This window comes from Lampetra fluviatilis, chromosome 58 (genome assembly GCF_964198595.1).
Source record: "Lampetra fluviatilis chromosome 58, kcLamFluv1.1, whole genome shotgun sequence".
NCBI classification, from domain to species: Eukaryota; Metazoa; Chordata; class Hyperoartia; order Petromyzontiformes; family Petromyzontidae; genus Lampetra; species Lampetra fluviatilis.
Window position 1 is genome coordinate 7,890,055 of NC_136332.1, and position 25,650 is coordinate 7,915,704.

The 25,650-nt window shown below is 61.4% G+C and overlaps 2 protein-coding genes across 5 annotated transcripts in view; one reads left to right on the top strand and one right to left on the bottom strand.

The window, feature by feature from the left end:
- Positions 1-7,724, bottom strand: part of LOC144950482 (uncharacterized) — a 30,974-nt gene extending 23,250 nt beyond the window's left edge. The window contains exons 1-6 of the mRNA XM_078880613.1: positions 7,590-7,724; positions 3,881-4,015; positions 2,688-2,938; positions 2,298-2,418; positions 1,187-1,345; positions 565-749 (exon numbers count right to left, since the gene is read on the bottom strand). Coding sequence (XP_078736739.1) covers positions 565-749; positions 1,187-1,345; positions 2,298-2,418; positions 2,688-2,938; positions 3,881-4,015; positions 7,590-7,644 — 906 coding nt within the window. The 5' untranslated portion in view covers positions 7,645-7,724. The remainder of the gene's footprint in view (positions 1-564; positions 750-1,186; positions 1,346-2,297; positions 2,419-2,687; positions 2,939-3,880; positions 4,016-7,589) is intronic.
- A 762-nt stretch (positions 7,725-8,486) lies between these two features.
- On the top strand, positions 8,487-24,151 carry DGKE (diacylglycerol kinase epsilon). 4 transcript variants are annotated; one of them, XM_078880617.1, is made up of 15 exons: positions 8,512-8,567; positions 8,602-9,392; positions 10,879-11,016; positions 11,175-11,421; positions 12,477-12,776; positions 13,520-13,835; positions 14,389-14,514; positions 16,711-16,854; positions 18,414-18,571; positions 19,034-19,088; positions 21,006-21,119; positions 21,885-21,956; positions 22,376-22,503; positions 23,071-23,182; positions 23,468-24,151. In XM_078880617.1, exons 4-15 carry the CDS (start codon positions 11,216-11,218, stop codon positions 23,843-23,845), a joined length of 2,109 nt encoding a protein of 702 aa, XP_078736743.1. In that variant the 5' UTR covers positions 8,512-8,567; positions 8,602-9,392; positions 10,879-11,016; positions 11,175-11,215; the 3' UTR covers positions 23,846-24,151. The 4 variants fall into 4 exon arrangements, with proteins under 4 accessions (XP_078736742.1, XP_078736743.1, XP_078736744.1 ...); XM_078880616.1 differs by having other exon boundaries at positions 8,487-9,392; XM_078880618.1 differs by lacking the exon at positions 8,512-8,567 and having other exon boundaries at positions 9,375-9,411.
- The last annotated feature ends 1,499 nt before the right edge of the window (positions 24,152-25,650 follow it).

Sequence of the window (25,650 nt, forward strand, 5' to 3'; positions counted from 1 at the left end):
ACCTGTTCTGAAGCTTCGGGTGTTCTCGGCCACAGTCATGCCCTCCTTTCTCTATGCTTGTGAAACACAGTATATACACACTACACACACACTACATTATACTGGTAGGAACCTCCTGGTTACACCAGCCCACAGGGGATTATTGTGTCCGTCGTGCAGGGAGGGGCTGGGTGGGGAGGGGCTGGGTGGGGAGGGTGGGGAGGGGCTGGGTGGGGAGGGTGGGGCTGGGTGGGGGGTGGGAGGGGTGGGGCTGGGTGGGGAGGGGCTGGTCACTCCGTGGTGCCCTTATAAAACTCAACGTTTAACCTACTCACGCCGGCTTGTGCCCGCCCTCACAGTCGAGCATATTTGCGGAATACACCACGCCGCCGTTGACCCTGGCCATTGACCGAGCAACCCAACGTTCCTACCAGCTCCCTCCGCAGCAGGAATGTGTTCAGTCATAATCATGCAGTGCATGATTATGACGACGATGAAGGGACACCTGCAGTATTAACCAGGGCGGGCCAGCCGGACGAGACGCGCCGCCCCACACGCGCCGCTCGGGTGGCGACCCCTCCCTACCTTCTCGTCGTGCGTCACCGGGGTTATCAGCAAGACGTAGGTGTCGCCAGCGCTACCCACGGCGTCAGTGCTCGCTACAGCGCCAGCGCTCCCCGTGTCGCCAGTGCTCGCCACGTCGCCAGCGCTCCCCACGGCGGCATCGGTGCCAGTGGCGCCGGACTCCGGCATCTCCGCGGCTTTCTCGGCTGCCAGCGGGCAAACGGGAGACGGTGGGAAAGGTGGGTGAGCAGGGTGGGTGAGCAGGGTGGGTGAGCAGGGTGGGTGAGCAGGGTGGGTGAGCAGGGCGGGCGAGTGTATCGCAAGTGTACTTGAGTGGGTGGGCGAGTAGATGGGTGGGTTAGTGAGGGAGTGGGTGGGTGGGTGAGTGTCGAGCGAGCGGGCGAGTGTTGAGCGGATGAGTGGGTTAGCGAGTGGGCGAGCGAACGGGTGACGTGTCGAGCGAGCAAGCGGATGGGTGGGTTCGCGAGTGGGTGAGCGAGCGAGCAAGCGGATGGGTGGGTGAGCGAGTGGGTGTGCGAGTGAGCAAGTGGATGGGTGGGTGAGCGAGTGGGTGAGCGAGTGGGTGAGCGAGCGAGCGGATGCGTGGGTGTACGCGCCTGCCTGCCCGCTTGCTCCTCCTCACCCTGGGCTGCGGTGTGCGCAGGCCGGCAGGCGGCCCTGGCCTGCGCCCCGGCGTACACGGCGCGGTCCGTGCACGGCGTGAGAGACTTGAGGTGGCGGCTGAGCGCGCCCGACTCCCGGAACCCCTGCCCACACTCCTTGCACACGTACGGACGCTCGCCTGGCACGACAAACGTGGAGACAAAGATCCCCCGTGTAGTCCCTCGTGGGGTGCTGGGGCAAGTGCTGTTGTTAGAGAATATTGTGTATCTGTTATTTATTTTACCGGGTAAGGCCCACGAAGTTATATGTTTTTCAGAAGCGACCCAACTATCACAAATGATTGCTTAACGAAGTGGCTTATCACGTGGAAATGTATCGCCATTCCCCATCAAGTGGCGGTGACATCACGTGAAGTGTCGAAGGCTCGCTGCTGGCAGCAGGAGGTCACTGGACAGACCCAGCAGGTGCCATGGGTTGACAGACTGAGATGACTGGCAGATGCACTGTGCCCTCTGCTGTGCCAACTTTCTGAGTTTTAGCCACCCGGCGCTCCGCTCGTTGTTGTGAGCGTCGCTTCTCCGCCCTCCGTTGTTGCTGGAGCGCGACTGCCTACGAACTGCCCAGCAGCAGCAGCGTCCTTCACGAACCTCCTCCACAGAGGTCGATCTTGACACCGCTGGTACCGGTCATCGGCAAGTCCACTCAGCTACACATGCTCCCATACCGCATTAGCTCCATCTCTTCTCGACACCGCGCTGCTCCCGTTTAGCCCCCTCTATCCGGCCAAACAGAAGCTGATTCTAGATATGAAGCTTTCGTAACTGCAAGGATTCATACTCTTAGGTTTTTTCGGTAAAGTCACGTAGGTAAAAAATGTTTTATAATAATAATAAATAATAGAAATAAAATAATAAATCACGACGTTTCGGAGGCAACACAAGCTTCCGTCTTCAGGTGGAACCGTCACAGCACGATTGCTGTATCAAGTGACTTTACCGAAAAAACCTAAGAGTATGAAACAGAAGCTGCTTGGGCATGCGGTGGGCTGGGTATGCGGGCTACACGAGATGACAGCACCACCACCAAAACCACCACCGCCCCCCCCCCACCGCTCCCCGACACTGGCGTACCGGTGTGGCGCCGCGCGTGCCGGACCAGCGAGCCCTTGGTGTGGAACTGCGTGGCGCAGACGGTGCAGCGGAATTGCTTGCTGGAGCTGTGAGTCACCATGTGGGCCTTCAGGATCACGGCCTGCGGATGAGAGCAGCAGCGTGTACGTGCGCGCGTGTGTGGGCTAGTGAGTGTTATGGGGAGCAGTAGTGTAAGCGTCATGAGACCTCCTTTGCCATTATCATAACGGTAGTGTAAGCGGTAAGCGCTGTGCTACGAACCCGGCGATCCGAGTTAAGATTCCTGCTCGCCCGACAGTCCGCTCGACCGCCCGACCAACCCCACGATTGCTCGCCAGTCCACGCGCCCGACTGCCTGCTTGCCCGACTGCCCACCCGCCCGCCTCTCACCGTCTTGAACTGCTTGGGGCACAGGCTGCACACGAAGGGGGCGCCGTCGCGCGCAGCCAGCCTGGGTCCGGGGCTCGCCAGGGAGCCGGGCGGCGCCGCCCCCGGTGGGGCGGTGGCGGCCCCCGAGTCAGGCGGACGCAGGTCGCCGGGCGGGGAGGCGCGGGCCCTCCTGCGTGTCGCCCGCGGCACGGCGACGATGTCTCCGGCTCCGTCTCCGTCGACGTCACCGCTCGCGGGCGGTGCGACGCTGCCTGGGGTGACGCACGAGTGACATTCACACGCGCGGTTCAACATACGCAGACGCCCATATACAGCAACAAAGGTCAACAAAGGTCAACAAAGGTCAACAAAGGTCAACAAAGGTCAACAAAGGTCAACAAAGGTCAACAAAGGTCCCCCATGTAGCATGTTGGGGCAAGTGCTGTTTGCGAGTAGCAGCAACTATTCAAGTCGGCACGGCACACGAGGGGGTAGGTGGCCAGTACCGCACCCGGCCGCCTTTGTCTCCCCAGGTACTTATTTGAGGCTGAATCAACCCAGGAGAGGCCCAGTACCGGTTCAGATAATCATCACTGGTCTTGGCCGTGAGCGGGAATCGATCTCAGGTCGCCGGGTTCGTAGTGCAGCGTGCTAACTTACACAGTCACGCACATAGATACACGTACACACAGTCATAAAACAAACGCACACACATGTACAACCTCACACACGCAATCTTGCATGCCTAGGAACTGGAGAATATCATTATAAAGACTTCACCATTGTCTGCGTCTCCACATCACCCGCATCACTAACATTTTCCTCTAAATTAGTCTCAGCACACATCATCATCACCACCTCCATCATTCTCATCACTCTCATCATTAATTTTATCACCCACAATCCCCATCACAAATATCATCACCCACACCATTATCACTCACATAATTCTCATCCTCATAACCTACATCATCATCACCCACGTTATAATCATTACCATGACCCACCTACTCATCACCCCAGACCATCACCCACATAATCCACCTCCTGATCACCCACACCATCACCCACCTCCTAATTTCCCACACCATCACTTACATAATCATCATCACCATCACCCACCTACTCATCACCAATATCATCCCCCACACCATCCCCACCCCTCCCCCCGGCATCTCCCTCCCTGCTGCTTGCCCGCAGCACGACCTGCCCACCTTCGTTGGCGGAGGGCTGCGGTAGCAGAGCGCCGGCTGGCGCCCGCGAGCACGCCTGCTGCAGCCGGTGCTGGATGAACGCCTCCAGGCTGCTGAACTCCTCCTGGCAGCGCCCGCACTTGTGCACATCGTCGTCTGTTCCCCACCCACGCAGAGCCACGGGGCACGCACGGAGAGCGGGGAGCGGACCCGTGGGGAGAGAGGAGAGGGGGCAGGGAGAGAGACGGGAGAGGTGAGGGGGGCGGGGAGAGGGAGTGGGGGGGAGGGTCCACTGAGCTGAGTAGCTCTCTTTCAGAAGCGACCTGGCCACAAATGACGGCTGGATTTAGCGGCTTATCATCACGTGGGCATTAGTAGCTAAAACCATCCAAATACTTTATTTAAACCCACGTTGTTTCAAGATGTGGGGGGGAAAACCGGAGACGGGGGGGGGGCTGCTTCCCAGCTCCTCTCCAATTGGTTCCCTAACGGGGGGGGGGGGGGGGGGTGTCCGACCCATCCCTCCACTGATTGGACGGCCTTTGAACTTTGGCCCGTGGGCGTTTAAAACTCCTCCACCTCACCGCGCTCCACCGCAGTGAGCGCCCGCGGGCAGGTGACCACGGTGGCCATGAGATGTTAACTACCTCGCCTGGTATGCAGGAGGTCGTGGGTTCGATCATGACAATGACGCCTGCTGCTGCTGTATATTTGGAGTTTGCGTGGAGAATCCAGCGGCCGCCCTGCTTATTTCTGCGGGTGGCATAACCATAATAATGATGGCGATAATGACGATAAAACACGACGTCATTAGCAACAGCAAGCCCCATTCATTGTGTGTCGGTGGCACGGGAGGCCTCCAATTTTGCCAAACGCACAAATTACTCAATTTGGGATGATACATCTGTGGGGAAAAAGCGCTTAATAGCTTATCGGATTCCCCCAGTGTAAATATTCAGATGTTGACGTGGCGATACCAATCGTCCCCCAGGCTGGTAGGGTAATTAGTGCCCCAGGTCACGCTGCCAAACGAGACTACTCAAGTCTCGAGCTCAAAGGGGCCGTCCATAAATGACGTCATGCACCTAGGGGCGGGGAGGGTCAGACATTTGTGACGATGTGTGACGAGGGGGGTGGGTTTGAGAAATGTGACGTCACATCAAAATGCACAACTTTTAATAAATAAAGACAACGCGTTCTACTTTATTAAATAGACGTTTTGATAGATGTTTTCTCCTACAACATCAGAGTGCAGCGCCACATTAAATACGCACTACAATGACAATAGTTTAAAGCGATTTGAAGCATGTTTTATATTTGGTGGTGGGGGCAGAGCTTTGTGACGTCATATTTGAGGGGGGGGGGTCTGACTTTTTGTGACGCCGTGTGACGAAGGGGGGGGGTCAAAAATCGTCCAAAATCGCGTGACGTCATTTATGGACGGCCCCGCACGTGGGCTAAACAAACCGACTTCACCGTTTGACCGTCACTCTCAGTGGCTGCGGGACCTTTCGTTGCAAAACGTCGCCGTACCAGTCACCCATTAGCCCGCGTTTGTCCACATGTCCACCATCACATCATCATCATCGATCCTCACATTTCCACCTCGGAATTCAGTCACAAGTCAGCCGACTGTACGTCAGCGAATGGCAGGCTATGTCGGTGAATGGCATTTTATGTCAGTGAGTGACATGGTGAGTCAGTGAGTGACTTAGTGTGTCGGTGACAGGGTGTCGGTGAGTGACATTAAGTGTGTGATTACTCTTAGGTTATTTCGGTAAAGCCACATAGGTAAAAATAAATAATAAAAGAATAATAGAAATAAAATAATAAATCACGACGTTTCGGAGGCAACACAAGTCTCCATCATCAGGTGGGACCGTCACAGCTAAATTTACTGTATCAAGTATGATTTTATTTCTATTATTTCTATAATTTTTATTATTTATTTTTACCTACGTGACTTTACCGAAAAAAATCTAAGAGTATGAATCCTTGCAGTCACGAAAGCTTCAACTCTAGAAGTGTGTGATTATGCCAGTGAGCGACTTGGTGTGTCAGTGAGTGACATGGAGTGTGTGATTGTGTCAGTGAGTGGCATGGTGTGTGATTGTCTGTGAGTGGCTTAGTGAGTCAGTGGCACGGTGTGTCAGTGTGTGAGTGAGTGTGTGATTGTGTCAGGGAGTATATGGTGTGTCATTGAGTGACATGGAGTGTGTGATTGTGTCAGTGAGTGGCATGGTGTGTGATTGTCTGTGAGTGGCTTAGTGAGTCAGTGACACGGTGTGTCAGTGTGTGAGTGAGTGTGTGATTGTGTCAGTGAGTCAGTATCAGTGAGTGGCATGGCGTGTGATTGTCTGTGAGTGGCTTAGTGTGTCAGTGGCACGGTGTGTCAGTGTGTGAGTGTGTGATTGTGTCAGTGAGTACAATTGTGTCAGTGAGTGACATTGAGTGTGTGATTGTGTCAGTGAGTGGCATGGTGTGTGATTGTCTGTGAGTGGCTTAGTGAGTCAGTGGCACGGTGTGTCAGTGTGTGAGTGTGTGATTGTGTCAGTGAGTACATGGTGTGTCAGTGAGTGACATTGAGTGTGTGATTGTGTCAGTGAGTGTGTGATTGTGTCAGTGAATGGCATTGAGTGTCAGTGAGTGACATTGAGTGTGTGATTGTGTCAGTGAGTGTGTGATTGTGTGAGTGAGTGGCATTGAGTGTGTGATTGTGTCAGTGAGTGGCATTGAGTGTGTGATTGTGTGAGTCACATTGCCAGTGAGTGACATGGCGTGGCAGTGAATAACAAATGACACGAGCGAGTGACACGGCGTGCCAGCGATCGTGGACGACGTTTCAGACACCCACCCAGCCCCCCGCTCGCCTCGACCCTACTAACCCAGAATCTTGATTTAGACTGCAGGAGGAATCCGACGAGCTATGAAGCTCTTTGACAACCGATGCCCAGTAGGGGCACGGGGGTGAGAACGTTACACCAACAATGCAAAAAGATTTCGATTTGAAGCTTTCGTGACTGCAGGGATTCATCTTCTTGGTTCTTTCGGTAAAGTCACGTAGATAGAATGGAAATAATAAAATAATAAAAATAAAACATAATAAAATAAATTCTCACGACGTTTCAGCCACAACGCAAGCAGCCGTCCTCAGGTGGAGAACAGGTCTGTCGGAAAGACAGCGTCTGTATGTTTTATTTTTATTATTTTATTATTTCCACTCTACGTGACTTTACCGACAGAACCAAGAAGATGAATGCAAAAAGAGTTGAGGAAAATAGTAGTAATAGGGGTTTACCCTTTCAACTGGTACAAAAACTGACACCTTTATACAAGGCATCATGTTTGCAATAACCACAACACAAGCAGTCAAAATGCAAACAAAAATAAACTATGAAAATGATATGCACTGTCCTTGACTGTTTGTGTTGTGGTTATTGCAAACATGATGCCTTGTATAAAGGTGTCAGTTTTTGTACCAGTTGAAAGGGTAAAAACCTATGACTATAGTTTGCCACTGGTAAAGGAGATGTCTCGGAGTTGAGGAAAATGTTAAACACAAAATGAACTCCTCCACACCCTCACGGCGTAGGCGCCGCAGGCGCCTCAAAGCCCGCGGGCTGCCTAGGCGAGCCGAGGCCTGACGAGTCGCTCGCGGAAAAACAACAACTAAAAACCACCCCGCGTCTCCCCGGGATCCCCACCACCACCGAGACACCGCTTCGCCTACCCTCCTCGTGGAGGGCTCCGCCTCCTCCGTCGAACGCCGCCGCTGCGTCGCTCATCTCTGAGGCGACCCGCGAAGGGGCCCTCCTGAGGCCTGCTGAGGCCTCCCGCCAGACGAAGCCTCGGCCTCCTCCTTGGTGACAACCGCTCACGACCCCGTGATTGGCTCCCGTCGGACGAGACCACGCCCACCGGCGGCGAATCGGACCAATCGGCGTTTTTCCCGCGAAAACCACCCGAATCCGCGATAGAATGAATCATAGATTATGTTAATGTTGAAGGGAGCCAATCAGCTTCAAGGGGCGGGGCCTAACACGGGGGCTTTTTCGATGCACAAATCAGTTTCAGTATTTTTCTATTTTCATTTATTTGGTGTCGCCCTGTGAGCATTCGGCTCTTGAATCGGGTGCAACCGCAACAAACAAAAACATGAACAATCGTCTCTTGAGATCCTGATCATCATGGTGCGATCCACGAATCGTCTCATGAGATCCTGATCATCGATCAATGCCACCATCACAACCCACCAATCAATGCCACCACCAATCAATGCCACCACCACCCACCAATCAATGCCGCCACCACATACCAATCAATGCCGCCACCACCCACCAATCAATTTCATCACCACCCACCAATCAATGCCACCACCACCAATCAATCGATGCCACCACCACCAATCAATCAATGCCATCACCACCACCCACCAATCGATGCCACCACCACCAATCAATCGATGCCACCACCAATCAATCAATGCCATCACCACCCACCAATCAATGCCATCACCACCCACCAATCAATGCCACCACCACCCACCAATCAATGCCATCACCACAACCACCACCACCACGACCCCCACCAGCACCACGAGTGCATGCCGAGCCTCTACAGACAAAGACCCCACGATGTGGATCCGGGTCGCGGCCACGGGAGCTGCAGCCACCCACCCGCCTTCACTCCCTGCGCGTGTGTGTGTCAGGCAGTCTCACCGCCTGTGTGTCTGTGTGTGTCAGGCAGTCTCACCGCCTGTGTGTCTGTGTGTGTCAGTCAGTCTCGCCGCCTGTGTGAGTGTGTGTCAGTGTCTGTGTGTGTGTCAGTGTCTGTGTGTGTGTCAGGCAGTGTCAACGCCTGTGTATGTGTCTCGCGTGTGTCTGTGTGTGTCAGGCAGTCTCACTCCCTGTGTGTGTGTGTCAGTGTCTGTGTGTGTGTCAGTGTCTGTGTGTGTGTGTCAGGCAGTGTCAACGCCTGTGTGTGTGTCTCGCGTGTGTCTGTGTGTGTCAGGCAGTCTCACCGCCTGTGTGTGTGTCTGTCAGTGTCACTCCCTGTGTGTGTGTCAGTGTATGTGTGTGTGTCAGTGTCTGTGTGTGTGTCAGTGTCTGTGTGTGTCTGTGTGTCAGTGTGTCAGGCAGTCTCACCGCCTGTGTCTGTGTGTGGGAGCGGTGGCGCAGCGGTTAGCGCTACGAACCCGAGTTCGATTCCCGGCCACGGCCACCAATACCAGTGACGATTTAATCTGAACCGGTCCTGGGCCTCCCCTAGGTCGACTCAGCCTAAAATGAGTACCCGGCGCGGTGCGTAGTAAACATCGCCACTGGAGGGGGGGGGAGACAAAGGCGGCCGGGGGTGGTGCTGGCCACCCACCCCCTCGTGTGCCACAGTGCCGGCAGCACTTGCCCCTGCAATCTGCTAGAGGCTACACGGGGGACCTTTGTCTGTGTGCGCGTGCGTGCTGCTGCGATCCCAATCCGGATTCTCTCTCCACCGTCTCCGCCTCCTCCTCCTCCTACTCGCATCGGCGACGGCGGTGAGCGTTGGGCAGGGAGGTGGGCTCGGAGCTTTGCTTAGCGCGTGTGTGGTGTGTGTGGTGTGGTGCGTGTGTGGTGTGTGTGGTGTGTGTGGTGTGTGGGGTGTGTGGTGCGTGTGTGGTGTGTGTGGTGTATAGTGTGTGGTGTGTGTGGTGTATAGTGTGTGGTGTGTGTGGTGTGTGTGTGGTGGGTGTGTGTGGTGTGTTGGTGTGTGTGGTGTGGTGTGTGTGTGGTGTGGTGTGTATGTGGTGTGTGTGGTGTGTGGTGTGTGTGTGGTGTGTGTGTGGTGTGTGTGTGTGTGTGGGGTGTGTGTGGTGTGTGTGGTGTGGTGTATGTGTGTTGTGTGTGTGGTGTGGTGGTGTGGTGTGGGGTGTGTGTGGTGTGGTGTGTGGTGTGTGTGTGGTGTGGTGTGTTGTGTGTGGTGTGGTGTGTATGTGGTGTGTGTGGTGTGTGGTGTGTGTGTGGTGTGTGTGGTGTGTGTGTGGTGTGTGTGGTGTGTGTGTGGTGTGTGTGGTGTGTGTGTGGTGTGTGTGTGGTGTGGTGTATGTGTGGTTTGTGTGTGGTGTGTGTGTGGTGTGTGGTGGTGTGGTGTGGGGTGTGTGGTGTGGTGTGTGGTGTGTGTGTGGTGTGTGTGTGGTGTGTTGTGTGTGGTGTGTTGTGTGTGGTGTGGTGTGTGTGGTAGACATCGGCACTGGGGAGACAAAGGCGGCCGGGCGGGGGGGTGCTTCATCCAGGCGCCGCTCGTCAACAGCAAACAGCGCTCGGCCCCGACAGCCTGCCAGAGGCTGCTAGCACGGAGTGGTGGTGGTGGTGATGGTGGTGGTGTGCGGGGTGGTGGTGATGATGATGATGGTGGTGATGGTGATGGTGGTGATGGTGATGGTGGTGATGATGGTGGTGATGGTGGTGATGGTGGTGATGGTGGTGATGGTGGTGGTGGTGATGATGGTGGTGATGGTGGTGATGGTGATGGTGGTGATGGTGGTGATGGTGATGGTGGTGATGGTGATGGTGGTGATGATGGTGGTGATGGTGATGGTGGTGATGGTGATGGTGGTGATGGTGGTGATGGTGCTGGTGGTGGTGGTGATGGTGGTGATGGTGATGGTGGTGATGGTGCTGGTGGTGGTGATGGTGGTGGTGGTTATGGTGATGGTGGTGATGGTGGTGATGATGGTGGTGATGGTGGTGATGGTGGTGATGGTGGTGATGGTGGTGGTGATGGTGATGATGATGGTGGTGATGGTGGTGATGGTGGTGATGGTGATGGTGGTGATGGTGGTGGTGATGGTGGTGATGATGGTGATGGTGGTGATGATGGTGGTGATGATGGTGGTGATGGTGGTGATGGTGATGGTGGTGATGGTGGTGGTGATGGTGGTGATGATGGTGATGGTGATGATGGTGGTGATGGTGGTGATGGTGGTGGTGATGGTGATGGTGGTGGTGATGGTGATGATGATGGCGGATCTGTGTCTCTGCCAGCCATCTTACCCGTGTCCCCCGCTGGGTCCGTCCCGTGACCTACTCCTCCTCCTGCCGGCAGCGAGGCTCGAAGTGCACCTAGCCTGGCACGGGCGCCGTGGTGACGTCGCCGCCCGCCACTTGCTGTACGCTGGTAAGGTGTGTACGCGAGTGTGGTGACTGTGGTGAATGTGTGGTGTCTGTGGTGAATGTGTGGTGTCTGTGTGGTGAACGTGTGGTGACTACAACCACCGCTGTATTCTCTCCAAGATCATCTCGGCTCACTCTGACCTCCCCCCGCCCCCCACCTCCTCCAGGTCACCTCGCCCCCCCCCCCTCTTCGCTCCGCGCCGTCGCCATGGAGAACGCCCCCCCCGCGGGCCCCCCCCCGGAGGCCCCCCCCGTCTCGCTGGGCCTGTCGGCCGTGGCCCTGTGGACGTGCGTGGCCGTCGCGTCGCCCGTCCTGCTCACGCTGCTCTACCGCCTCTACCGCCGCCGGTGGCCCCCGCGGGCCCACGGGGGCCTCCACGCGGCACCGCGGCGGCGCCGGCGGCAACAGCCGAGGTGGGCACGGCCCCCACCCTCATCTCCCGCTCGCCCCCTCCCCACGCTCACCAAACCCACCGCCTCATCTCCCGCTCACCCTCCCCCCCTCACCAAACCCACCGCCTCATCTCCCGCTCACCCTCCCCCCTCACCAAACCCACCGCCTCATCTCCCGCTCACCCTCCCCCCCTCACCAAACCCACCGCCTCATCTCCCGCTCACCCTCCCCCCTCACCAAACCCACCGCCTCATCTCCCGCTCACCCTCCCCCCCTCACCAAACCCACCGCCTCATCTCCCGCTCACCCTCCCTCCCTCACCAAACCCACCGCCTCATCTCCCGCTCACCCTCCCTCCCTCACCAAACCCACCACCTCATCTCCCGCTCACCCTCCCCCCTCACCAAACCCACCGCCTCATCTCCCGCTCACCCTCCCCCGCTCACCAAACCCACCACCTCATCTCCCGCTCACCCTCCCCCCCTCACCAAACCCACCGTCTCATCTCCCGCTCACCCTCCCCCCTCACCAAACCCACCGCCTCATCTCCCGCTCACCCTCCCCCGCTCACCAAACCCACCACCTCATCTCCCGCTCACCCTCCCTCCCTCACCAAACCCACCGCCTCATCTCCTGCTCACCCTCCCCCCCTCACCAAACCCACCGCCTCATCTCCCGCTCACCCTCCCCCCCTCACCAAACCCACCGCCTCATCTCCCGCTCACCCTCCCCCCCTCACCACACCCACCGCCTCATCTCCCGCTCACCCTCCCCCCCTCACCAAACCCACCGCCTCATCTCCCGCTCACCCTCCCTCCCTCACCAAACCCACCGCCTCATCTCCCGCTCACCCTCCCTCCCTCACCAAACCCACCACCTCATCTCCCGCTCACCCTCCCCCCTCACCAAACCCACCGCCTCATCTCCCGCTCACCCTCCCCCGCTCACCAAACCCACCACCTCATCTCCCGCTCACCCTCCCCCCCTCACCAAACCCACCGCCTCATCTCCTGCTCACCCCCCCCCCCTCACTCACCACACCCACCGCCTCATCTCCCGCTCACCGGCACGGCAGGTGGAGGCGGCGGCCGCCACCGCCATCGCCGCCGGCGGCGGTGGGCGGCAAGGGAAAGGATGAGGGGGAGAAGCCGGCGGCGGCGACGGAGGAGGAGGAGGAGGTGTGGGAAGAGGAGGAGGAGGATGAGGACGACTCTCAGCACTCGTGGGACGAGGTGGAGCTGTTTGGCCGCCCGGCCTTCTGCTGCGTGTGTGCGCAGTCGGCCCTGCTGCACGTCTCCTGCTGCCACACCTGCGGCCTGTGCGCCCACGAAGCCTGCGTGGCCACGGCCGAGGGCACCCTGCGCTGCAAGGCGAGGTGAGGTGGTGAGCGAGGTGGGTGAGGTGGCGGGTGAAGTGGTGAGTGACGAGGTGGGTGACGAGGTGGGTGACGAGGTGAGTGACGAGGTGGGTGAGGAGGTGAGTGAGGAGGTGGGTGAGGAGGTGGGTGAGGAGGTGGGTGAGGAGGTGGGTGAGGTGGTGGGTGAGGAGGTGAGTGACGAGGTGGGTGAGGAGGTGGGTGAGGTGGTGGTGAGGTGGTGGGTGAGGAGGTGGGGGACGAGGCGTGTCTCTGACCGGTGCCCAGGTGTTTGTGTGTCTCCGTCCCCTCCGCGTGTCTCTGACCATGTCTCTCTCTCGCCGTGTTTCTCTCGCCGTGTCTCTCACCGTGTCTCTCTGACCCTGTCTCTCGCCGTGTCTCTCTCACCGTGTCTCTCTCGCCGTGTCTCTCTCGCCGTGTCTCTCTCACCGTGTCTCTCACCGTGTCTCTCTGACCCTGTCTCTCGCCGTGTCTCTCTCACCGTGTCTCTCTCGCCGTGTCTCTCTCGCCGTGTCTCTCTCACCGTGTCTCTCGCCGTGTCTCTCTGACCCTGTCTCTCGCCGTGTCTCTCTCACCGTGTCTCTCACCGTGTCTCTCTGACCCTGTCTCTCGCCGTGTCTCTCTGACCTCTCTCACCGTGTCTCTCTGACCCTGTCTCTCTGACCCTGTCTCTCTGACCCTGTCTCTTGCCGTGTCTCTCTCTCCGCGTCTCTCGCCGTGTCTCTGACCGCGCCCGTGCCCAGGTGCTCCCCGGCTCCCGGCGGGCGCATGCGCCACCTGTGGGTGCGTGGCGCCGTGCCGCTGTGCTCCGCGTGTGCCGCGTGCGGGGCGCCGTGCGGCGCCGAGCCGCGGCTGTGCGACGCTCGCTGCGCCTGGTGCCGGCGCTGCGTGCACGACGCCTGCCGGCCCCGCGGCCGCGGCGGCGACGCGGAAGACCGAGACCGCGACGGCATCGATGATGGTGATGGCGGCGATGACGGCGAGGACGACGTGTGCGACCTGGGCCCGCTGCGTGGAGTCATCATCCCGCCGCCCACCCTCCACGCGGCGCTACGGCAGGTGCGGGGCGCCCGTCGAGGACGGGCCGCTCGCTCGCTCACTCGCTCACGTCGCTCGCACTCGCTCGCTCTACCGCTCGCTCACTCACTCTCGCTCTACCGCTCGCTTACTCATCACTCTCACTCACTCACTCCACCACTCGCTCACTCACTCACTCTCGCTCACTCGCTCCAACGCTCGCTCACTCATCACTCTCGCTCACTGGGTCGGGATCAAACCCACGACCTCCTGTGCACCAGGCAAGGTAGTTAACATCTCCTAGCCACCCTGATGGTGCCCACTGTTTTGCGTGTTGCCTTGTTGTTGTCGTTGTTGTTGCTGCCACGCTCTGACCCCCGTGGCCACCTTTAGCGAACGTCTGTGAACAAGACAAGAGCTTGGCAGCTCGTCGGATTCCTCCCGCGGCCTAAACAAACATTCCCATAATGCAGCGGGGCCCCGCCGGGAAACTCGCTCACCGGCACGCCGCCAGGGCGCAAGGGTCAACCTCCACGTCGCCCCCGACGTGGAGGTTGACCCTTGACCTCCCCCCCCCCCCCCCCCACCGCCACAGGCCGCCGCCCTGCCCTGCGTGGACGCCGGCTGGACCCCGCTGCTGGTGCTCGTGAACCGGCGCAGCGGGGACGGCGCAGCGCAGCTCCTGCTGCGGCAGCTGCGTGGCCTCCTCAACCCCGTGCAGGTGGGGTGCAGGTGGAGGCAGGTGGGGGCAGGTGGGGGCAGGTGGGGGCAGGTGGGGGCAGGTGGGTGCAGGTGGGTGCAGGTGGGTGCAGGTGGGGTGCAGGTGGGGGCAGGTGGGGGCAGGTGGGTGCAGGTGGGGTGCAGGTGGGGTGCAGGTGGGGGCAGGTGGGGGCAGGTGGGGGCAGGTGGGGGCAGGTGGGTGCAGGTGGGGGCAGGTGGGTGCAGGTGGGGTGCAGGTGGGGGCAGGTGGGGGCAGGTGGGTGCAGGTGGGGTGCAGGTGGGGTGCAGGTGGGGGCAGGTGGGGGCAGGTGGGGGCAGGTGGGGGCAGGTGGGTGCAGGTGGGGGCAGGTGGGTGCAGGTGGGGTGCAGGTGGGGGCAGGTGGGGGCAGGTGGGTGCAGGTGGGGTGCAGGCGGGTGCAGGTGGGGGCCGCTGCTGATCGACGTCTGGGCTCTCGTCACGACTCTCCGTGTTTTGTTGTTGACGTTCTCGCGTTCTCATCGCTGTTGACGCTGCTGGTCAAAAGGGTATCCCGTAGATACCACGGTCTCTCTTGCTCACTCGCTACTAACCCACTAACTCGCCCACTTTACTCACTCACTTACCCACCCACCCACTCACCCACCCACCCACTCACTCACTCACTCACCCACCCACCCACCCACTCACCCACCCACCCACTCACTCACTCACTCACCCACCCACTCACTCACTCACTCACCCACCCCACCCACCCACTCACCCACCCACCCACCCACTCACTCACTCACTCACTCACCCACCCACTCACTCACTCACCCACCCACCCACTCACCCACCCACTCACCCACCCACCCACCCACTCACTCACTCACCCACTCGCTCACTAACCCACCCACTCACCCACCTACTCACTCACTAACCCACCCACCCACTCACCCACTCACTCACCCACCCACTCACTCACTCACTCACCCACCCACCCACTCACTCACTCACTCACCCACCCACCCACCCACTCACCCACACACCCACCCACCCACTCACTCACTCACCCACCCACTCACCCACCCACTCACTCACTCACCCACCCACTCACCCACCCACTCACCCACCCACTCACCCACCCACTCACCCACCCCACTCACCCACTCACTCACCCACCCACCCACTCACCCACCCACTCACCCACTCACTCACCCACCCACCCACTCACTCACTCACCCACCCACCCACTCACCCACCCACTCACCCACTCACTCACCCACCCACTCACTCACCCACCCACCCACTCACCCACCCACTCACCCACTCACTCACCCACCCACCCACTCACTCACTCACCCACCCACTCACTCACTAACCCACCCACCCACTCACTCACCAACCCACTCACCCACCCGCTCACTCATCTACTCACCCACCCACTCACCCACCCACTCACCCACCCACTCACCCACTCACTCACCCACCCACTCACTCACTCACTCACCCACCCACTCGCCCACTAACCCACCCACTCACCCACCTACTCACTCACTAACCCACCCACCCACTCACTAACCCACCCACCCACTCACTCACCCACTCACCCACGCACTCACTCACTCACCCACTCACTCACTCACCCACTCACCCACTCACCCACTCACTCACTCACCCACCCACCCACCCACCCACCCACCCACTCACCTACCCACCCACCCACTCACCTACCCACCCACCCACTCAATCACCCACCCACTAACCCACCGACCCACCCACTAACCCACCCACTCACCCACTCACTCACCCACCCACCCACCCACCCACCCACCCACTCACCCACCCACCCACCCACTCACCCACCCACCCACCCACTCACCCACCCACCCACCCACTCACCCACCCACCCACCCACCCACCCACTCACTCACTCACCCACCCACCCACCCACCCACTCACCTACCCACCCACCCACTCACCCACCCACCCACCCACCCACCCACTCACCCACTCACTCACTCACTCACCCACCCACCCACCCACTCACCCACGCACTCACTCACTCACTCACCCACCCACCCACCCACTCACTCACCCACCCACCCACTCACCCACCCACTCACTCACTCACTCACCCACCCACCCACCCACTCACTCACTCACCCACCCACCCACCCATACACTCACTCACCCACCCACGCACTTACCCACCCACCCACGCACTCACCCACCCAGGTGGTGGACATGAGCGAGGAGTCTCCGGAGGAGGCGCTGGCGCTTTGTGCGCTTTTCCCCGAGCACTCCCCGCGCGTGCTCGTGTGCGGCGGGGACGGCACCGTCGGCTGGGCACTCGACGCCATCGACCGCCTCCTGGAGCAGGTGGGGGCGGGGGGAGGGTGGGGGCGGGGGGAGGGCGGGGGGAGGGTGGGGGCGGGGGGAGGGCGGGGGGAGGGTGGGGGCGGGGGGAGGGCGGGGGGGAGGGTGGGGGTGGGGGGGAGGGTGGGGGCGGGGGGGAGGGTGGGGGCGGGGGGGGAGGGTGGGGGCGGGGGGGAGGGCGGGGGGGAGGGTGGGGGCGGGGGGGAGGGTGGGGGCGGGGGGGAGGGTGGGGGCGGGGGGGGCGGGGGGGGAGGGCGGGGGGAGGGTGGGGGCGGGGGGAGGGTGGGGGGCGGGGGGGAGGGTGGGGGCGGGGGGGGGCGGGGGGGAGGGTGGGGGGCGGGGGGGAGGGTGGGGGACGGGGGGGAGGGTGGGGGTGCGGGGGGGGGAGGCTCGGGCTCTCGCCTCAGATAAAGGGACCCCCGGGTAGCCTCGCCGTACTGTCGGGGCAAGTGCACAGGCCGGCACGGCGTACGAGTGGGGTTGTCGCGGTGGCTTTGAGATGTTGACTACCTCGCCTGGTACGCAGGAGGTCATGGGTTCGGTCCCGACCCTGACGACGCCTGCTGCTGCTGCTGTGTATTTGGAGTTCGCGGTGCGTCTCTCGCTCTGTCTCCCGGTGGTCGCGTGGAGCTTTTACTCCGGATCCTCCGGTTTTTTCCCCTCCACATTGAGAATTTGGCGACTGCCATGGATGTCCACGTGATGGGCCACTTTCGCCGAGTTATCATCTGGGGTGGCCAGGATCGCTTTGAAAGAAAAGCCCCAGCAACTCAGTGGGGCCTTGCCTGGTAAAACCAGCAGACAATGTGTTTAAGTCGTTCGCCATTCCACCGCTGGTGTTTACACATCGCAGCGGGGTTACTCATTTGAGGCCGAGTCGACCTAAGGGAGGCCCAGGACCGGTTCGGTGGCCCTGACCGGGCCGCGAGGTTCGTGGCGCAGCGTGGCGCTAACCGCCGGACTAACGCTCAACACGCCACGCACGTGGTAGTTGTGGCACCTGCTGGGTCTGCCCCATGACCTCCTGCGAGCAGGCGTGCGACACTTCACGTGGCCTCAAGGTGCACATGGCCTGGCACAAGCGTCATGGTGACGTCACCGCCACTTAGTGGCGAATGGCGGTTGTTGTTGCTGTTGGTGGTGGTGAGTGATAGTGGTGAATGGCGGTTGTTGTTGGTGGTGGTGAGTGATAGTGGTTGTCGTGGTGAGATTGGCTATGGTAGTGGTGGTAGTGGCAGTGATATTGGCCATAGTGGATGGTAGTGGATGTGGTGATGGTGGCTATGGTGGCGATATTGGTGATTGTGGATGTGGTGGACGCGGTATGAGTGTACGCGTCTTGAACTTCTTTCGCACCGTACGTAGCCAACCGCGCTAAACGGAGATGCGGGGGGGGGGAAACAACAACACTAAACACAACAACAAGCAGTTCTAACCAAATTAGTCCGTCACTCTAGACGATGATTTAAAAGTTGCACAGCTCCCCAGTGTCTGCCTACAACATCGCGATGGAAGAGCGTTCCAGACGGCCGCCGCGCGTGTGACGAGCGGTGTGGTCGCAGGGCGAGCGGGTGGCGCGCCCCCCCGTGGCGGTGCTGCCGCTGGGCACCGGCAACGACCTGGCGCGCTCGCTGGGCTGGCGCGAGGCCTTCCCGGGGGACGGCGGCCTGGAGGAGCGGCTCGGGGACGTGCGGCGCGCCGAGACGCGGACGCTCGACAGGTGCGGCACGAGCTGGAGACGGCCTAGACACGACCTCAACAAGACCTGAACAGGACTTGAACACGACCTGGACACGGCCTGGACACGACCTCAACACGACCTGGAGACGGCCTGCTACGCCGCGTGGTTGGGCGTCTGTACTCACCCTGTGCTCACTCCGTGCTCACCACGAGCTCACCACGAGCTCACCCCGTGCTCACCACGTGCTCACCCCGTGCTCACCCCGTGCTCACCACGTGCTCACCCCGTGCTCACCCCGTGTTCACCCCGTGCTCACCACGTGCTCACCCCGTACTCACCCCGTGCTCACCACGTGCTAACTCCGTGCTCACCCCGTGCTCACCCCGTGCTCACCACGTGCTCACCCCGTACTCACCCCGTACTCACCCCGTGCTCACCCCGTGCTCACCCCGTGCTCACCCCGTGCTCACCCCGTGCTAACTCCGTGTCCCCCATGTTCAGGTGGAGGGTCCAGGTCACGAATCGTGGCTACAAGGTGTTCCGAAAGCTCACCAAGGTGACCTCGCCATGCACGCTCACCACCACGCTGAACCACTCACCACTCTGAGCCACTCACCACGCTGAACCACTCACCACGCTGAACCACTCACCACTCACCACGCTGTACAACTCACCACGCTGAACCACTCACCACGCTGAACCACTCACCACTCTGAGCCACTCACCACACTGATCCACTCACCACACTGAACCACTCACCACGCTGAACCACTCACCACTCACCACACTGTACAACTCACCACTCTGATCCACTCACCACTCTGATCCACTCACCACACTGAACCACTCACCACTCACCACGCTGTACAATTCACCACTCTGAACCACTCACCACGCTGAACAACTCACCACTCTGATCCACTCACCACTCTGAACCACTCACCACGCTGAACCACTCACCACTCTGATCCACTCACCACTCTGATCCACTCACCACGCTGAACAACTCACCACTCTGATCCACTCACCACGCTGAACAACTCACCACTCTGATCCACTCACCACGCTGAACAACTCACCACGCTGAACCACTCACCACTCTGATCCACTCACCACGCTGAGCCACTCACCACGCTGAACTCACCACGCTGAACCACTCACCACGCTGAGCCACTCACCACGCTTAACCACTCACCACTCACCACGCTGAGCCACTCACCACTCACCACGCTGAACCACTCACCACTCTGATCCACTCACCACGCTGAGCCACTCACCACTCACCACGCTGAACCACTCACCACGCTGAACCACTCACCACGCTGAGCCACTCACCACTCACCACTCTGAACCACTCACCACTCTGATCCACTCACCACGCTGAGCCACTCACCACTCACCACTCACCACGCTGAACCACTCACCACTCACCACTCACCACGCTGAACCACTCATCACTCACCACTCACCACGCTGAGCCACTCACCACTCACCACGCTGAACCACTCTGATCCACTCACCACGCTGAGCCACTCACCACTCACCACGCTGAACCACTCACCACTCACCACTCACCACGCTGAACCACTCACCACTCACCACTCACCACGCTGAGCCACTCACCACTCACCACGCTGAACCACTCACCACTCTGATCCACTCACCACGCTGAGCCACTCACCACTCACCACGCTGAACCACTCACCACTCACCACTCACCACGCTGAACCACTCACCACTCACCACGCTGAGCCACTCACCACTCACCACGCTGAACCACTCACCACTCACCACGCTGAACCACTCACCACTCACCACTCACCACGCTGAGCCACTCACCACTCACCACGCTGAACCACTCACCACTCTGATCCACTCACCACGCTGAGCCACTCACCACTCACCACGCTGAACCACTCACCACTCACCACTCACCACGCTGAACCACTCACCACTCACCACGCTGAGCCACTCACCACTCACCACGCTGAACCACTCACCACTCACCACGCTGAACCACTCACCACTCACCACGCTGAACCACTCACCACTCACCACGCTGAGCCACTCACCACTCACCACGCTGAACCACTCACCACTCACCACTCACCACGCTGAACCACTCACCACTCACCACGCTGAGCCACTCACCACTGCGACGTGCTTCCTCACCTGCACGTCGTGCTGACGCTTGAGCGCCGCGCTGCGCCACGTGACCGGCCACCGAACCGGTCATGGACCTACCCTAGGTCGACTCGGCCTCGAACGAGTGCCCGGTGCGGGGCGTGTTAAACATCAGCACCGCGGGAGACGGCGGCGGTGGGGCCGGGCGCGGCCCCCGGCCCCACCGCCGCTCCGTGCGCCGTGCCGGCCCCCGTCGGCGCCGCCGCTCGCTAACGGCACCCGCCCCGACGGTGTGTGGGGAGGCTACACGGGGGACCTTTGCCTGTGCGTGGTGGGCGACGGTGCGCAGAGCCTCTCCATGAACAACTACTTCTCCGTGGGGCCGGACGCGCTCATGGCGCTGAACTTCCACCGGCACCGCGAGAGCAAGCCGGCTCTCTTCACCAGCCGCCTCGTCAACAAGGTGGGGGGCACGCGGAGGAAACACGCGGAGACGGACACGCGGAGACACGCGGAGACACGCGGAGACACGCAGAGACAGACACGCGGAGACACGTGGAGACAGTTACGTGGAGACACACGGAGACACGGAGACAGACACGCGGAGACACGTGGAGACACGTGGAGACACGTGGAGACACGGAGACACGCGGAGACACGCAGAGACAGACACGCGGAGACACGTGGAGACAGTTACGTGGAGACACACGGAGACGCACGGAGACGCACGGAGACACACGGAGACACGTGGACACAGTCACACACAGTCGCATGCAGACACGCCGAGACACACGGAGGCCCATAGACACACATGGAGACACATGGAGACACACGCCGTCACAGGCTCACACAGAGCCACACACAAATAAGATGAAGATCCCCCGTACAGCCTGTAACAGACTGTAGGGGCAAGTGCTGCTAGCCAGTAGCAGCACCTATGAAGACCGGTACGGCACACGAGGGGGTGGGTGGCCAGCCACCACGCCCCGGCCGCCTTTGTCTCTCCAGTGGCGATGTTTACTACACACCGCACCAGCTACTCTTGTGAGGCTGATGAATCTGGCCCGGCTCAGGGCCGGTCCAGATTCATCCATCACCGGTGTTGGTGGCCGTGAGCGGGAATTGAACTCGGGTCGATTCACAGACTCGCAAAGACACAAACTGGGTCATGTTCCGCGTGTGTCTCCGTGTCCCCCCCCCGCGTGTTTCCGTGTCTCCGTGTCTGCAGGCCGTGTACTTCTTCTATGGGACCAAGGACTGCCTCGTGCAGGAGTGCAGGAACCTGGACAAGATGATCGAGGTGCAACCCCCACCCAGCCCACCCAGTCCACCCAGCCCACCCAGCCCACCCAGTCCACCCAGCCCACCCAGTCCACCCAGCCCACCCAGCCCACGCAGACCCCCCACCCACCCACCCAGCCAGCCCCCACCACTCACCCAGCCCCCCCACCATCCACCCAGCCCCCCCACCATCCACCCAGCCCCCCCACCATCCACCCAGCCCCCCCACCACCCACCCAGCCCCCCCACCACCCACCCAGCCCACCCACCATCCACCCAGCCCCCCTACCACCCACCCAGCCCCCCCACCACCCACCCAGCCCCCCCACCACCCACCCAGCCCCCCCCACCACCCACCCAGCCCCCCCCACCACCCAGCCCCCCCCAACACCCAGCCCCCCCCCCCCACTCACCTAGCCCCCCCCCGTGTCTTGGCAGCTGGAGCTGGATGGACGCCGCGTGGCGCTGCCCCCGCTGGAGGGCGTCATCGTGCTCAACATCGCTCACTGGGGGGGGGGCTGCCGCCTCTGGGAGGGCACCGGGGACCCGCCCTGCCCACCCGCACGGTGACCACCACCACCTCGTCACCACCTCGTCACCACCTCGTCACCACCACCACCACCACCACCTCGTCACCACCACCACCACCACCTCGTCACCACCACCACCACCACCTCGTCACCACCACCACCACCTCGTCACCACCACCACCACCTCGTCACCACCACCACCTCGTCACCACCACCTCGTCACCACCACCTCGTCACCACCACCACGTCACCACCACGTCACCACCACCACCTCGTCACCACCACCACCACCTCGTCACCACCACCACCAACCTCGTCACCACCACCACCTCGTCACCACCTCGTCACCACCTCGTCACCACCTCGTCACCACCACCACCACCTCGACACCACCACCACCAACCTCGTCACCACCACCACCACCAACCTCGTCACCACCACCACCACCACACACCTCGTCACCACCACCACCACCACACACCTCGTCACAGAGTGGTATGGTGCGGTGCGGTGCGGTAACACTGGTGTGGTGAGGTGCGGTGCGGTGTGGTAACACCGGTACGGTGCGGTGCGGTAACAGTGGTGCGGTGTGGTGCGGTGCAGGCAGGACGACGGCCAGCTGGAGGTGGTGGGTGTCTACGGCTCCTTCCACCTGGCGCAGCTGCAGGTGAAGTTGGCGAACCCCCTGCGCCTGGGGCAGGCGCACAGCGTCAAGGTAGGACGCGTGCGTGTACGTGTGTGCGTGTGTGCGTGTGTGCGTGTTTGTGTGTGTGCGTGCGTGTGCGTGCGCGAGTGTGTGTGCGTGTGTGCGTGTGTGCGTGTTTGTGTGTGTGCGTGCGTGTGCGTGCGCGTGTGTGTGCGAGTGTGTGTGCGTGTGCGTGCGTGCGCGTGTGTGTGTGCGTGTGAGACAGGTGCTCGCTAACAGCACTTGCCCCAACGGTCTGCTAAGGCTACTACGGGGGACCTTTGTCTCTGTGCCTCCCCCCCTCCCCCCGTCCAGCTGACGCTGCGTGAGGGGCAGATGCCGATGCAGGTGGACGGGGAGCCGTGGTCTCAGGGGCCGTGCTCCGTGCTCATCACCTACAAGACCGGAGCGCTGGTGCTGGCGCACTCCGACACGCAGCCCAGCACGGAGCCCGGCACGCAGCCCGGCACGCAGCCCGGCACGGAGCCCGGCACGCATCCTGGCACGCAGCCCGACACGCAGCCCGGCACGGAGCCCGGCACGCATCCCGGCACGCAGCCCGGCACGCAGCCCGGCACGCAGCCCGGCACGCAGCCCGGCACGGAGCCCGGCACGCATCCCGGCACGCAGCCCGGCACGCAGCCCGGCACGCAGCCCGGCACGCAGCCCGGCACGCAGCCCGGCAGCCAGTGAGGCCACCCAACGCACGTCCTGTGCCTGCGAATTAATGGGCTCGGACGGAAGGAGTTGACGGACGGACAGGCGGAGTGACGGACAGGCGGAGTGACGGACGGACAGGCGGAGTGACGGACAGGCGGAGTGACGGACAGGCGGAGTGACGGACGGACGGGCGGGCGGAGTAGCGGGCGGGCGGGCGGAGTGACGGGCGGGCGGGCAGAGTGAGTGAGTGCGCCTGTTTGGGGCTCATGCCTGCACTACCGTCACTGTGATCTACCACTGCTGCTGTCACAGCTGGTAACAGCAGCAGTGACCACAGATAGGAGGGGTGGAGGGAGGGGAGGGGAGGGGTGGGAGGGGAGGGGTGGAAGGAGGGGGGGGTGGAGGGAGGGAGGGGAGGGGTGGAAGGAGGGGGGGGTGGATGGAGGGAGGGAGGGGAGGGGTGGAAGGAGGGGGGGGTGGATGGAGGGAGGGGAGGGGGGGGAGGGAGGGGAGGGGAGGGAGGGAGGGAGGGGAGGGGTGGAAGGAGGGGGGGGTGGATGGAGGGAGGGAGGGGAGGGGTGGAAGGAGGGGGGGGTGGATGGAGGGAGGGGAGGGGGGGGAGGGAGGGGAGGGGAGGGAGGGAGGGAGGGGGGGGATGGAGGGAGGGGGGGGATGGAGGGAGGGGGGGGATGGAGGGAGGGGGAGGGGGGGGAGGGAGGGGAGGGAGGGGAGGGAGGGAGGGAGGGGAGGGAGGGGAGGGGAGGGAGGGGAGGGAGGGGAGGGAGGGGAGGGAGGGGAGGGAGGGAGGGGAGGGGAGGGAGGGAGGGGAGGGGAGGGAGGGAGGGGAGGGGAGGGAGGGGGGCAGTCCATCCGCTGGTTTTAATTTTGTGGTCGCTGTCAGGGTTTTTTGCGCTGGAGGCGGGAGCGGTGGGGGGAAAGGTGGGGGGAGCGGTGGGGGGAAAGGTGGGGGGAGCGGTGGGGGGAGCGGTGGGGGGAGCGGTGGGGGAGCGGTGGGGGAGCGGTGGGGGAGCGGTGGGTGAGTGTGGGGGGAGCGGTGTGGGGGGAGCGGTGGGGGGAGCGGTGGGGGGAGCGGTGGGGGAGCCTGCGTGGCCCCGGGTGTGCGATGCCGAGTTTGTTATTCACGGAGTTACTGCCCCCGCGCGGCGACGCCGCCGTACACGACTGTGCAGCAGCGCTAGCGATGATGAAGATTATTATTATTATTATTTATCGTCCTTTCTCCCGCTGCCGCCGCGACGAATAATCTCGACGTACAGCGCGCCGTGCATCGCGTCCCGTGCATCGCGTCCCGTGCACGTCCGATTCCGGCGCCGACAGCCGACGATGCGGCCCCACGCGGCGTCAAGAGATTGGTCGCTCACCGCAGGATTCCCCTCCTGCTGTCTCAGCGAAGGCTCCGACTCCGGATCGTTCACGGGGGGAGGGGGGGGGGGCTGCGAGGGAGCTCCGCTCGTCGCGAACCCGCTAGGCCGGCTTGAAGCCGGGGTGGATGTTGTTGACGGGTGGATCGAAGGCGGCAGGGGCCAGGCCTGAATGTTTGTTTGACGTTCCTTTATAAAAGAGAGGGGGGGGAAGTGAGGGTCCAAGTTTTTACGTTTCGTGTGGTGCCGTCTGTGCCGTGTTTTCCAGTGCCCTCGATTTTAATCGTATTTATTGTTGAGCGTGGGGTCATTGGGTCGTGCGTCGTGTGGTTTTTACTTTATTTTGTGACGCGTTTGAACACGTGTGACGCGTGTGACGCGTGTGACGCGTGTGAACGCGGAATAAACCACGGAAACGTCCCCAGGCTGAATCCTCGTCGGTTCAGATCTCGACAC

Coding starts and splice junctions, on each gene's coding strand:
- DGKE (XM_078880615.1), top strand. CDS start 10,768: ATGGTGGTGATGATGGTGATGGTGATGATGGTGGTGATGGTGGTGATG. Junction 21,120..21,884: donor CCAGCCGCCTCGTCAACAAG/GTGGGGGGCACG, acceptor CCGTGTCTGCAG/GCCGTGTACTTCTTCTATGG. Junction 21,957..22,375: donor ACCTGGACAAGATGATCGAG/GTGCAACCCCCA, acceptor GTGTCTTGGCAG/CTGGAGCTGGATGGACGCCG.